Source organism: Cheilinus undulatus, linkage group 4 (assembly GCF_018320785.1).
Source record: "Cheilinus undulatus linkage group 4, ASM1832078v1, whole genome shotgun sequence".
Lineage (NCBI taxonomy): Eukaryota > Metazoa > Chordata > Actinopteri > Labriformes > Labridae > Cheilinus > Cheilinus undulatus.
The window spans coordinates 304,674-317,115 of NC_054868.1; the positions used below are offsets into that span (position 1 = coordinate 304,674).

A 12,442-nucleotide genomic window follows, 5' to 3' on the forward strand; every position below is an offset into this window, starting at 1 on the left:
GAGAGAGCCAATCAGCTGTAGGTTTGAGACCATACAACTTTGAAACTAAAGCCAGACTGCTGAACCTGGATTTACCGTTTACATCCAGGTCCTCGTCTTCGTCTACCACCACGATCTGGGGCTGGTGGGGTCGGGCATAAGGCGGTCCTGGTTGGACTGGATCAGGGTTGGTGTATCTTGGTTCAGCTGGGACAGGGTCGGGGTACCTTGGCTGGACAGGGGTGTATCTGTGATCGGGGTACCCGGTCTTGGTTTCATCAGGGTACCTTGGCTCGTGCTGTCCTGGGTGCCTCGGTCCAGCCCTCTCAGGATGGGTGTACGCTGATGTGACAGATTCAGGCTCAAACTGGTCCGGGTCTCCGTAATCCTCCGTCTCTAGTTCGGGGTAACCAGGTGTGGTCGTACCGGCTCCTGGGTAACCGGGTTGGTACCGGGCAGGAGCGTCAGTGGGGGACTCAGGTACCTCGTTGGGTCTGTCGGTAGAGGAATGCCGGGGCAGCGTAGGCACAGGAGGCGTGGTGGGTTCCTCCTCTTGAGGCGGGCCAGAGACCATCCCGGGTGTGATGGATAAAAAGATGGGAGAGGAGCCGACCTCGTACACCCAGACTCCGTACTGGCCTGAGGTGGTTTTCCTGGGCAGGAATGAAACATGTCAGACTCAGTAGTCTACATTCTCACCATGGATTTAAAAATAATAACTTTATCTGAGTAGCGCCCCTGAAAATGTCTGAAACAAAGACAGGAACTCTGGGAATGACTGCATTCATCACACCATTGTTCAATATTTACTGTTTTTCAAAACCTCAACCATGCTGGAGGTTATGTGGAGACCAAGAAAGCAACCATACACACGTGTTCTGGAGCTGTTCTGTTTTAAAACCTTTCTGGAATTCTGTAAATACTACTGTGAATGCTATAATGGGCTATGATATTCCAAATAGTTGTGTTGTCATGTACCTTGGAAACATTGAAGAAACTGTAGGAAAAAATGATCGATACTTGTTCAAAATCCTAATGGTGGCTTGTAAAAAAGCTATAACTAGAAACTGGTACAAAGCTGAATCTCCAAAGAAAGAACACTGGATGGAAATTATGCAGGATATATATGCAATGGAAAAGTTGACACACCAACTAAAATTCAAAGGAAATGATCCTGAGCAGATCTGGAGGAAATGGACTATGTACACTGAAAGTGATGCCAAAGACTGATTTGTCTAAGTAGGATTGAGAAGATCACCTGTATTGTCCCTGAAAACTTTTGTGTTTATGTTGATATTTCTGGTGTTGTTTATAAAACGAGGAAAAAAATAAAGTTTAATATATATATATATATATATATATATATATATATGAAAATAAAATATTTACTGTTTTTCATTATGGAGGAGGACAGAGGTGGAGCGGGGGGAGAGAGCAGGGAGGGACATGTGGGATAGGTTATCAACGATTTAGACATTTAAAAGTTAAAAAGATCAGTTTAAAGGCTCACAACCTGAGAAAAGAACATTTATTAGTAAATAATGTTTTTAAAGGCAAATATGTTAGAAAGAAAGTGAAAATCACGAGTTTAAAAGGTCAAAATATGAAATAAAATTTATAATCATGGAATTAAAAGTGAAAATATCATTCAAAATTTAAATTATGAGCCTAAAAGGCCAAACTATGGGATTATAAAGTCAAAGTTTGGAGTTGAAAATATGAGATAAAATAATTGGTTAAAAAGGTCAAAATATTACTTAAAAATTAGAATTATGAACCTTAAAGCTCAAAATATTATATAAGAAGTCAAAATTATGAGTTAAAATGATCAAAGTATGAAATTAAAATTCAAAATCCTGAGTTTGAGTCCTGATTGTGAGATGCAAAATTGAAAATGTGAAATAAAACACAAATTAATTTATTTTCCCACATTCCTGACTCCTTATCTAAATATTTTTACTCCTTGCTTTTTCAGATTTTGTGACTTAACAGGGAAATCTTAAATCATCAGGATAAGTTCACATTTTTAAACTTGAGGAAATCTGCAGACCTCAGACTGATGGGACAGTTAGAGCAGAAATATCAGATCATCCTGTGGGCCGGATTTAACTGTTCCATGGGCCAGATTTGGCCCCTGGGCCTTGAGTTTGACACCCCTGCAGTATACAGTCTGAGGTCTCAAGCTGGGGTTTTTGGAGTATATACATATAATAAATATATATAGGTTTCTATGAGACAGGAAGTAGTCCTCAACTAGGCTCTATATACTTGAGTTGCTATGAATATTGGTAGAGTTTGACCAGGAGGAGGACTGATAGTGTCAGTGGGATTTTGTTGGTGGGCGGAGTCAAATGATTCAATAACACCATCAGCAAAATAAGTTTACAGGACCAGGTCCCAGGACCAGATTGTTTACAGAATTGTTGTTTACATCCCAAATTTGTCCCCATGCTACCTTGAGAAGCTCAGAGATCTGCAAATGAAGATATTGCCTTGATAAGCAATTATTCGCCATGAGACAGGAAGTAGTCATTCATGGGGTTAAATGCCTAGGGTGTCATGGATGTAGGTAGACTCTGACCAGGTGGAGGGATTGTTGTATGGCATCAGCCCCTAGAGCTTTACACCAACACTGGTGGATGTTGGCATGAATTTGCATCACGCCAAACCTAAAAAACCCATTCTATCTATAACCCCGCCCACTTTTACTAGCTGGATTAAAAAAGAGAAGCATTTTTAATACTAAGGTTTCCCATCTGAATTCTCTGAAAGGTGAATTTATTCACTTTAAATTTAAACAACATGGTTCAAACTTTAAAGCTGAAATGCATCCTGCCCTACACCTCATTAGAAAATAAATCAGTAAAATGGTTTATCTTTGGCCCAGCCTGACTCTGACATCACTCTAAACCACAGCTGCCATCCCCGTGGTTAAAGATAGATCCATACTCTGTTAGATCGCTGATGGAGCCTTCGTCCTCAGAGGGAATCTGGAAGTACGTTCCCTGTGTGGTTTTCCAGAACCATCCAGGCACCAGGCCTTCATTGAAGCCAGCCTCCAGGGGCTCACTCTCGCCCTCTACCAGGGTGGAGAGGAACTGCAGGTGGTCTCTGGGGTACAGGAGGATGGCGCAGGAGGACGACTCCATGGACGCCACAACCAGCTGGAAGGTGTTTCTCTGAAAGAAAGAAGAAAAGTTCATGAGCCAATAACGAGACCTCCATGATGAAAGTGTGTGATTGTTGGAGGAAGCTCCACTTTACGTTCTCCTGATTCTCCTAGGAACCTAACACAGGTCTTCAAGATGAGCTGCAGAAGACCGTTACCAGCTAGCAGAGTTCATAAACTCCCTGTTCTGTTCTCAGTAAGAGCTCCATCCAGTCACCAAGGCTAATGATAAACCAGACTTTTATGGTCACTAAATACCTCCACAGGCTGGGAGCTCGTACCTGAGGTCTAAGTTAGGGTCACTGAGAGGTCAGAAGAGGTTATTTTCTCACCTAAAGCAGCGCGTGATCTGGAAATAAATAGTCAACTCCTCTAACTGAGGTCAGTGGTGGGAACAGAGGATCAAGTAGTTGGCAAGTGAGTGACTTCCCTTCATTAATATCTAGTTCCTGAAATGTTAACGTGTCTCAGTTTAACTCTGACCTGTTGTTTTTGTTCTACTGTGAATCAAATACCAGATCTGACAGTCTGGTTTTATCTACATTTCACACAGCGTACCAGCTTTTTTGGCACTGAGGTTGTGAAACTGATGGTTCTCTAAAAGGCTGTAAACATGATTCCACAGGAACGTTATGTAAAGCAGAGGAACAGCTGCAGAGTGTGTACATTAAGATGAAGAACGAGCCGTCATCATCATCACGGTTCTGTACCACCGTGTTCTCTCATCGTTGCATAACTCTCAGAATGTTCAGCTGAAGAAAGCAAGAATGAACATCCATCCCACAGTCCTCGGCTTTATTTATGTTAGAGCAGCAGGCAGGGGCGTCTGTGACGGATGAGACGGAGTGATCTCAGAGAATCCCACATTTCTAACATCCTGTTCAGCTGCAGCTCCCCTCAGAAGCAGGATGGTCTGTTCCTCTCTGCTCTCTCTATCTATTCTATATCTATCTATTCTATATCTATAGCTGTGTCTCTCTCTATTCTATCTCTATCTATTCTATATCTATAGCTGTGTCTCTCTCTATTCTATCTCTATCTATTCTATATCTATATCTGTGTCTCTCTCTTCTATCTCTATCTATTCTATATCTATATCTGTGTCTCTCTCTATTCTATCTCTATCTATTCTATATCTATATCTGTGTCTCTCTCTTCTATCTCTATCTATTCTATATCTATATCTGTGTCTATCTCTATTCTATATCTATCTATTCTATATCTATATCTGTGTCTCTCTCTTCTATCTCTATCTATTCTATATCTATATCTGTGTCTGTCTCTATTCTATATCTATCTATTCTATATCTATATCTGTGTCTATCTCTATTCTATATCTATCTATTCTATATCTATAGCTGTGTCTCTCTCTATTCTATATCTATCTATTCTATATCTATAGCTGTGTCTCTCTCTATTCTATATCTATCTATTCTATATCTATAGCTGTGTCTCTCTCTAGTCTATATCTATAGCTGTGTCTCTCTCTATTCTATATCTATCTATTCTATATCTATAGCTGTGTCTCTCTCTATTCTATATCTATCTATTCTATATCTATAGCTGTGTCTCTCTCTATTCTATATCTATCTATTCTATATCTATAGCTGTGTCTCTCTCTAGTCTATATCTATAGCTGTGTCTCTCTCTATTCTATATCTATCTATTCTATATCTATAGCTGTGTCTCTCTCTAGTCTATATCTATAGCTGTGTCTCTCTCTATTCTATATCTATCTATTCTATATCTATAGCTGTGTCTCTCTCTAGTCTATATCTATAGCTGTGTCTCTCTCTATTCTATATCTATCTATTCTATATCTATAGCTGTGTCTCTCTCTATTCTATATCTATCTATTCTATATCTATAGCTGTGTCTCTCTCTATTCTATCTCTATCTATTCTATATCTATATCTGTGTCTCTCTCTATTCTATCTCTATCTATTCTATATCTATATCTGTGTCTCTCTCTCTTCTATCTCTATCTATTCTATATCTATATCTGTGTCTCTCTCTCTTCTATCTCTATCTATTCTATATCTATAGCTGTGTCTCTCTCTATTCTATATCTATAGCTGTGTCTCTCTCTATTCTATATCTATCTATTCTATATCTATATCTGTGTCTCTCTCTCTTCTATCTCTATCTATTCTATATCTATAGCTGTGTCTCTCTCTATTCTATCTCTATCTATTCTATATCTATAGCTGTGTCTCTCTCTCTTCTATCTCTATCTATTCTATATCTATAGCTGTGTCTCTCTCTCTTCTATCTCTATCTATTCTATATCTATAGCTGTGTCTCTCTCTATTCTATATCTATCTATTCTATATCTATATCTGTGTCTCTCTCTATTCTATCTCTATCTATTCTATATCTATATCTGTGTCTCTCTCTATTCTATCTCTATCTATTCTATATCTATAGCTGTGTCTCTCTCTATTCTATATCTATAGCTGTGTCTCTCTCTATTCTATATCTATCTATTCTATATCTATATCTGTGTCTCTCTCTCTTCTATCTCTATCTATTCTATATCTATAGCTGTGTCTCTCTCTATTCTATATCTATAGCTGTGTCTCTCTCTATTCTATATCTATCTATTCTATATCTATAGCTGTGTCTCTCTCTCTTCTATCTCTATCTATTCTATATCTATAGCTGTGTCTCTCTCTCTTCTATCTCTATCTATTCTATATCTATAGCTGTGTCTCTCTCTATTCTATATCTATAGCTGTGTCTCTCTCTATTCTATATCTATCTATTCTATATCTATATCTGTGTCTCTCTCTCTTCTATCTCTCTTATTATTACACATACTCATCACACAGAGTGAAATATTTCAGCCTTCATTTATTTTAATGTTGATGATCATGGCTGACAGATCAGAAAACCCAAAATTCAGCGTCTCAGAAAATGAAAAGATTGTTAAAAAGCTCAATATTGTAAAGTCATGGAGTCACAGCCTAACCAGCTGATGATAAAATCCCCATGGTCTTTTCCCTCCTGGACTCTGGAGGCTTTAATTCAGACCTTCAGGTTTTAGACAGTCTGAATTCAGACCTTCAGGTTTTAGACAGTCCTAATTCAGACCTTCAGGTTTTAGAGAGTCTGAATTCAGACCTTCAGGTTTTAGACAGTCTGAATTCGGACATTCAGGTTTTAGAGAGTCTGAATTCGGACCTTCAGGTCTTAGAGAGTCTGAATTCAGACCTTCAGGTTTTAGACAGTCTGAATCCGGGCCGTCAGGTTTTAGAGAGTCTGAATTCGGATCTTCAGGTTTTAGACAGTCTGAATTCAGACCTTCAGGTTTTAGACAGTCTGAATTCAGACCTTCAGGTTTTAGACAGTCCTAATTCAGACCTTCAGGTTTTAGAGAGTCTGAATTCAGACCTTCAGGTTTTAGACAGTCTGAATTCAGACCTTCAGGTTTTAGACAGTCCTAATTCAGACCTTCAGGTTTTAGAGAGTCTGAATTCAGACCTTCAGGTTTTAGACAGTCTGAATTCAGACCTTCAGGTTTTAGAGAGTCTGAATTCGGACCTTCAGGTTTTAGAGAGTCTGAATTCGGACCTTCAGGTTTTAGAGAGTCTGAATTCGGACCTTCAGGTTTTAGACAGTCTGAATTCGGACCTTCAGGTTTTAGACAGTCTGAATTCAGACCTTCAGGTTTTAGAGAGTCTGAATTCGGACCTTCAGGTTTTAGACAGTCTGAATTCAGACCTTCAGGTTTTAGACAGTCTGAATTCGGACATTCAGGTTTTAGAGAGTCTGAATTCGGACCTTCAGGTCTTAGAGAGTCTGAATTCAGACCTTCAGGTTTTAGACAGTCTGAATCCGGGCCGTCAGGTTTTAGAGAGTCTGAATTCGGATCTTCAGGCTTTAGACAGTCTGAATTCGGACCTTCAGGTTTTAGAGAGTCTGAAATCCGACCTTCAGGTTTTAGAGAGTCTGAATTCGGCCGTCAGGTTTTAGACAGTCTGAATTTGGACCCTCAGGTTTTAGAGAGTCTGAATTCAGACCTTCAGGTTTTAGACAGTCTGAATTCGGACCTTCAGGTTTTAGACAGTCTGAATTCGGACTTTCAGGTTTTAGAGAGTCTGAATTCAGACCTTCAGGTTTTAGAGAGTCTGAATTCGGACCTTCAGGTTTTAGACAGTCTGAATTCGGACCTTCAGGTTTTAGAGAGTCTGAATTCAGACCTTCAGGTTTTAGACAGTCTGAATTCGGACCTTCAGGTTTTAGACAGTCTGAATTCGGACTTTCAGGTTTTAGAGAGTCTGAATTCAGACCTTCAGGTTTTAGAGAGTCTGAATTCAGACCTTCAGGTTTTAGTCTGATCTGAACTCAGGTTTTAGAGAGTCTGAATTCGATCTTCAGGTTTTAGACAGTCTGAATTCGACCTTCAGGTTTTAGAGAGTCTGAAAACTTTTTTAGAGAGTCTGAATTCGTTTAGACAGTCTGACAGTCTGAATTGGACCTTCAGGTTTTAGACAGTCTGAATTCGGACCTTCAGGTTTTAGACAGTCTGAATTCGGACTTTCAGGTTTTAGAGAGTCTGAATTCAGACCTTCAGGTTTTAGAGAGTCTGAATTCAGACCTTCAGGTTTTAGACAGTCTGAATTCAGACCTTCAGGTTTTAGAGAGTCTGAATTCGGACCTTCAGGTTTTAGAGAGTCTGAATTCGGGGCCTTCAGGTTTTAGACAGTCTGAATTCAGACCTTCAGGTTTTAGAGAGTCTGAATTCGGACCTTCAGGTTTTAGAGAGTCTGAATTCGGACCTTCAGGTTTTAGAGAGTCTGAATTCAGGCCTTCAGGTTTTAGACAGTCTGAATTCGGACCGGCAGGTTTTAGACAGTCTGGTCTCTCAGCTCCTCAGTTTCTCTCTAACACCTCGGCCTCTCTGAGTCTGATCCGCTGACAGTGACAGATCCTCTGACTACAGTCTGACATTAATCATAAACCAGACGAGGGTCTTGATCGGCCTGTAGCGGTCCTCCAGCCTAGCTATGGGGGCACAGGAAGTCCTGCTGGATGGAGCTGGCTCATGTCTAGAGAGCTACGCTGTGAGGGGGGATGTTGGTGTTGGTAGGAAATATTCACTGATCCTCTGAACCCTGAGCCGTCTCTTACCTTCGCGTCCAGCCCGTCTCCTCGTCCTGACGTCCCCCTGGCGGCCATGTTCTCCCAGGTGACGATGAAGGTGCTGCTGGGGTTCACGCCGTCGTCTCTGGGGAAAGCCTGTCTGACGTGTTCGGCGGCTCGGCTCAGAACCTCCGGGCTGCTGTCGGTCCTGTAGTAGACCCTGCCCTGCCCGTCGCTGTTGTCCAGGTCTCCCAGCAGGGCCGCCATCATTTTAAAACTGGCGGGCATCTTCCCGAGGTACTGGTCCTCAGGCGGAGGGTCGACCATCGACACGAATCCGTTGGTGTTGATCTGGAGAGGAGGGTAGAGACATTTATGTGTTACAACAGCGGTCCAGTTAGGTCCTTAAAACGCTGAAATATCAACGTGAAAACTGCTGAAAACCTTAAAAACAGAAACTCTAACATCAGAAAGTTTCCCGCTCTTATACAGCTGGCTTTAATGTTGTTCTTTGTCTGTGTATTTCCATTCCCCTTGTTTGAATTTTTTTGCCCCTTTTTCCAGTTTTTGCCACTTTGAATCCATTTTTGCTGCTTTTAACCCCTTTTTCCACTTTTTGCTACTCTTCCCATTTTTGCCACGTATACTCTGCTTTTAACAATTTTATTTTCCCTTTTTTGCCAATTTTGCCCATTTAAGTTGCCTTTTGCCCATTTTCCCACCTTTTTGCTGCTATTTTCTGCTTTTTCCCAATTTTCATTCATTATCTGTTATATATTTGACGCTTTTTGACCATATTGCCACCTGTGACTAATGTTTTTGTCACATCTCACCCATTTTTGCTATTTTTTTTCCACTTTTGCCCATTTTTGCCACCTCTTACTTATTTTTATTGCCACTTTAACCCTTTATTGCCATTTTTACCACTTGGATTCTCAAAGATATATTTTTTAACAGCCGGCACCAGAAGTCTCAGGGGGGTTTGGAGTAACGTGGAGACAAGCTTCGGTTTATCTTTGAGTTTGTCTGTAGCTTCACATTCAGCAGATCCCTGCTGCTGTTAAAGAGCAGAATATTTACTGAGACATCCTGATAATCTCACTATAAATCCAACATAATGAAAGACAGCAGCTGCAGAGAACAAACAACTCTGTTATTACAGTTTATATCTGAGATCAGTTAAACCAGGATTATCGCCTTCAACCTAAAGGGCTGTGGGATAATCCGCCGCCAGCATCAGCGGATGTTTTCAGTCCTCCTGGGGTCCATTTAATAAAAGATTAGTGTGGAAGCTCACTGACATTATTTCTAACAACCCTGATAGGAAATAGACTCCAGATCTGGTGGAGGGTTTCTGTTGGCCCCTGTGAGCTTCTGTAGATCTGGATTATGAGGGAGAGCAGACAGAGAGGACGATGGCTGAAAGAGCAGAGCAGCTCCAGTTAAACCAGTCAAAGATTCTCCAGTCTTCTGTGTGGCTCTGCTCGCTTTGTCAGCCCACAGGAATTCTTCACAATAACTCCCCATTCAGTCTGAAGAAAAGGATCCTTTACCCTCATTAACTCAGACGCTCACAGTGAAGAGGAGCGAATGCCACAGTGACGTCTGAGCCCAGAACCAGGAGACCACAATGTTCTAGTTTAGGTGTTCATTTGGTGGTTTTTGAGAGATAACTGATGTTTAGGAGACGCCTCAGAGCCAGAGGAACAACCAGCAGCTAACTGATGAAGGTTGACGCCACGCCAAACTGGTTAAAGACGGGGAATACTGGGCGCCGACTGAATCTGAGGTCGACACGTGGAGCTCCTCAGGGTTCTATCCTCAGACCCCTATTCTTTGGATGTTTTCAGAACACCAACATCTACCCTGTTCCTCCATCCACCGCCAGTTCAGAGGATGTAGCGCTGCCATGCTCAGATACCAGGGTTTAGACTCTGCAGCTCTACTGTAGCTCAGAGGATGTAGCGCTGCCATGCTCAGATACCAGGGTTTAGACTCTACAGCTCTACTGTAGCTCAGAGGATGTAGCGCTGCCATGCTCAGATACCAGGGTTTAGACTCTACAGCTCTACTGTAGCTCAGAGGATGTAGCGCTGCCATGCTCAGATACCAGGGTTTAGACTCTACAGCTCTACTGTAGCTCAGAGGATGTAGCGCTGCCATGCTCAGATACCAGGATTTAGACTCTACAGCTCTACTGTAGCTCAGAGGATGTAGCGCTGCCATGCTCAGATACCAGGGTTTAGACTCTACAGCTCTACTGTAGCTCAGAGGATGTAGCGCTGCCATGCTCAGATACCAGGATTTAGACTCTACAGTTCTACTGTAGCTCAGAGGATGTAGCGCTGCCATGCTCAGATACCAGGGTTTAGACTCTACAGCTCTACTGTAGCTCAGAGGATGTAGCGCTGCCATGCTCAGATACCAGGGTTTAGACTCTACAGCTCTACTGTAGCTCAGAGGATGTAGCGCTGCCATGCTCAGATACCAGGGTTTAGACTCTACAGCTCTACTGTAGCTCAGAGGATGTAGCGCTGCCATGCTCAGATACCAGGGTTTAGACTCTACAGCTCTACTGTAGCTCAGAGGATGTAGCGCTGCCATGCTCAGATACCAGGGTTTAGACTCTACAGCTCTACTGTAGCTCAGAGGATGTAGCGCTGCCATGCTCAGATACCAGGGTTTAGACTCTACAGCTCTACTGTAGCTCAGAGGATGTAGCGCTGCCATGCTCAGATACCAGGGTTTAGACTCTACAGCTCTACTGTAGCTCAGAGGATGTAGCGCTGCCATGCTCAGATACCAGGGTTTAGACCTACTCAGCTCTACTGTAGCTCAGAGGATGTAGCGCTGCCATGCTCAGATACTAGGGTTTAGACGCTACAGCTCTACTGTAGCTCAGAGGATGTAGCGCTGCCATGCTCAGATACCAGGGTTTAGACTCTACAGCTCTACTGTAGCTCAGAGGATGTAGCGCTGCCATGCTCAGATACCAGGGTTTAGACCTACTCAGCTCTACTGTAGCTCAGAGGATGTAGCGCTGCCATGCTCAGATACCAGGGTTTAGACTCTACAGCTCTACTGTAGCTCAGAGGATGTAGCGCTGCCATGCTCAGATACCAGGGTTTAGACCTACTCAGCTCTACTGGCTGAGGAGTTCCCCTTACTCAGGTACTGGTGCACTCACAGCTTCCAGGTCTGAGTCCACATGAATCCTGTCTGAGACCACATTCAGTTTGGGATCCAGGGTGCTCAGATTTGGTCCCTTATGTGAGTTAAATTGTTGGATTACATAAAATCTCAAACACTGCTTATGCAGATGACACTCTACTCTTTGTTATGGTCCCACTGTGTGACTACAGCCCTTTATAATGTCCCGGTCTCTAAATATGAAACCACGATCAGATCCAGTCACCAACAAGACTGCTTACACGAGCCATGAGTGTCTCATTCAGACCTTAGAGGGGTCCACATTCTACATGGAGTCCCCTTTAACAGGACCACTCATTACACAACAGAGACGCCTCCCGGTCTGGTCTTCACCTTTATCTTTAAACTCCCTGTTATCGTTGGGAAACACAGAAGGAACAGAACAGAAGTTTGGCCTGGAGCCTGGAGCACATCAGCATCCTCAGACATGAACGCTGTTTCAGTTTCAGAGGGGAGGGCAGAGAGAGAGAGAGATGGGGGGGGGAGAGAGAGAAAGGGAGAGAGAGAGAGAGAGAGAGGGGGAAGACAGAGAGAGAGAGAGAGAGAGAGAGAGAGAGAGGAAGAAAATAGAGAGAGAAAGGGAGAGACAGAGATAGAGAGAGAGGGAGAGAGAGAGAGAGAGAGAGAGAGTGGGGTAAGAGAGAGAGAGAGAGAGAGAGAGAGAGAGAGGAAGAAAATAGAGAGAGAAAGGGAGAGACAGAGATAGAGAGAGAGGGAGAGAGAGAGAGAGAGAGAGAGAGGGGGGTGACAGAGAGAGAGAGAGAGAGAGAGAGAGAAAGGGAGAGACAGAGATAGAGAGAGAGGGAGAGAGAGAGAGAGAGAGAGAGAGAGGAAGAAAATAGAGAGAGAAAGGGAGAGACAGAGATAGAGAGAGAGGGAGAGAGAGAGAGGGGGGGAAGACAGAGAGAGAGAGAGAGAGGAAGAAAATAGAGAGAGAAAGGGAGAAACAGAGTGACAGAGAGGGGGGAAGACAGGAAGGGAGAGAGAGAGAGAGAGAGA

At 42.7% G+C, this 12,442-nt stretch overlaps 1 protein-coding gene across 1 annotated transcript in view; it reads right to left on the bottom strand.

Moving 5' to 3' along the window:
* Positions 1-12,442, bottom strand: part of LOC121508520 (nidogen-1-like) — a 70,174-nt gene that overhangs the window by 37,373 nt on the left and 20,359 nt on the right. Inside the window, exons 2-4 of the mRNA XM_041785441.1 lie at positions 8,282-8,584; positions 2,929-3,158; positions 76-632 (exon numbers count right to left, since the gene is read on the bottom strand). Of these exons, the coding sequence (XP_041641375.1) occupies positions 76-632; positions 2,929-3,158; positions 8,282-8,584 (1,090 nt within the window). The remainder of the gene's footprint in view (positions 1-75; positions 633-2,928; positions 3,159-8,281; positions 8,585-12,442) is intronic.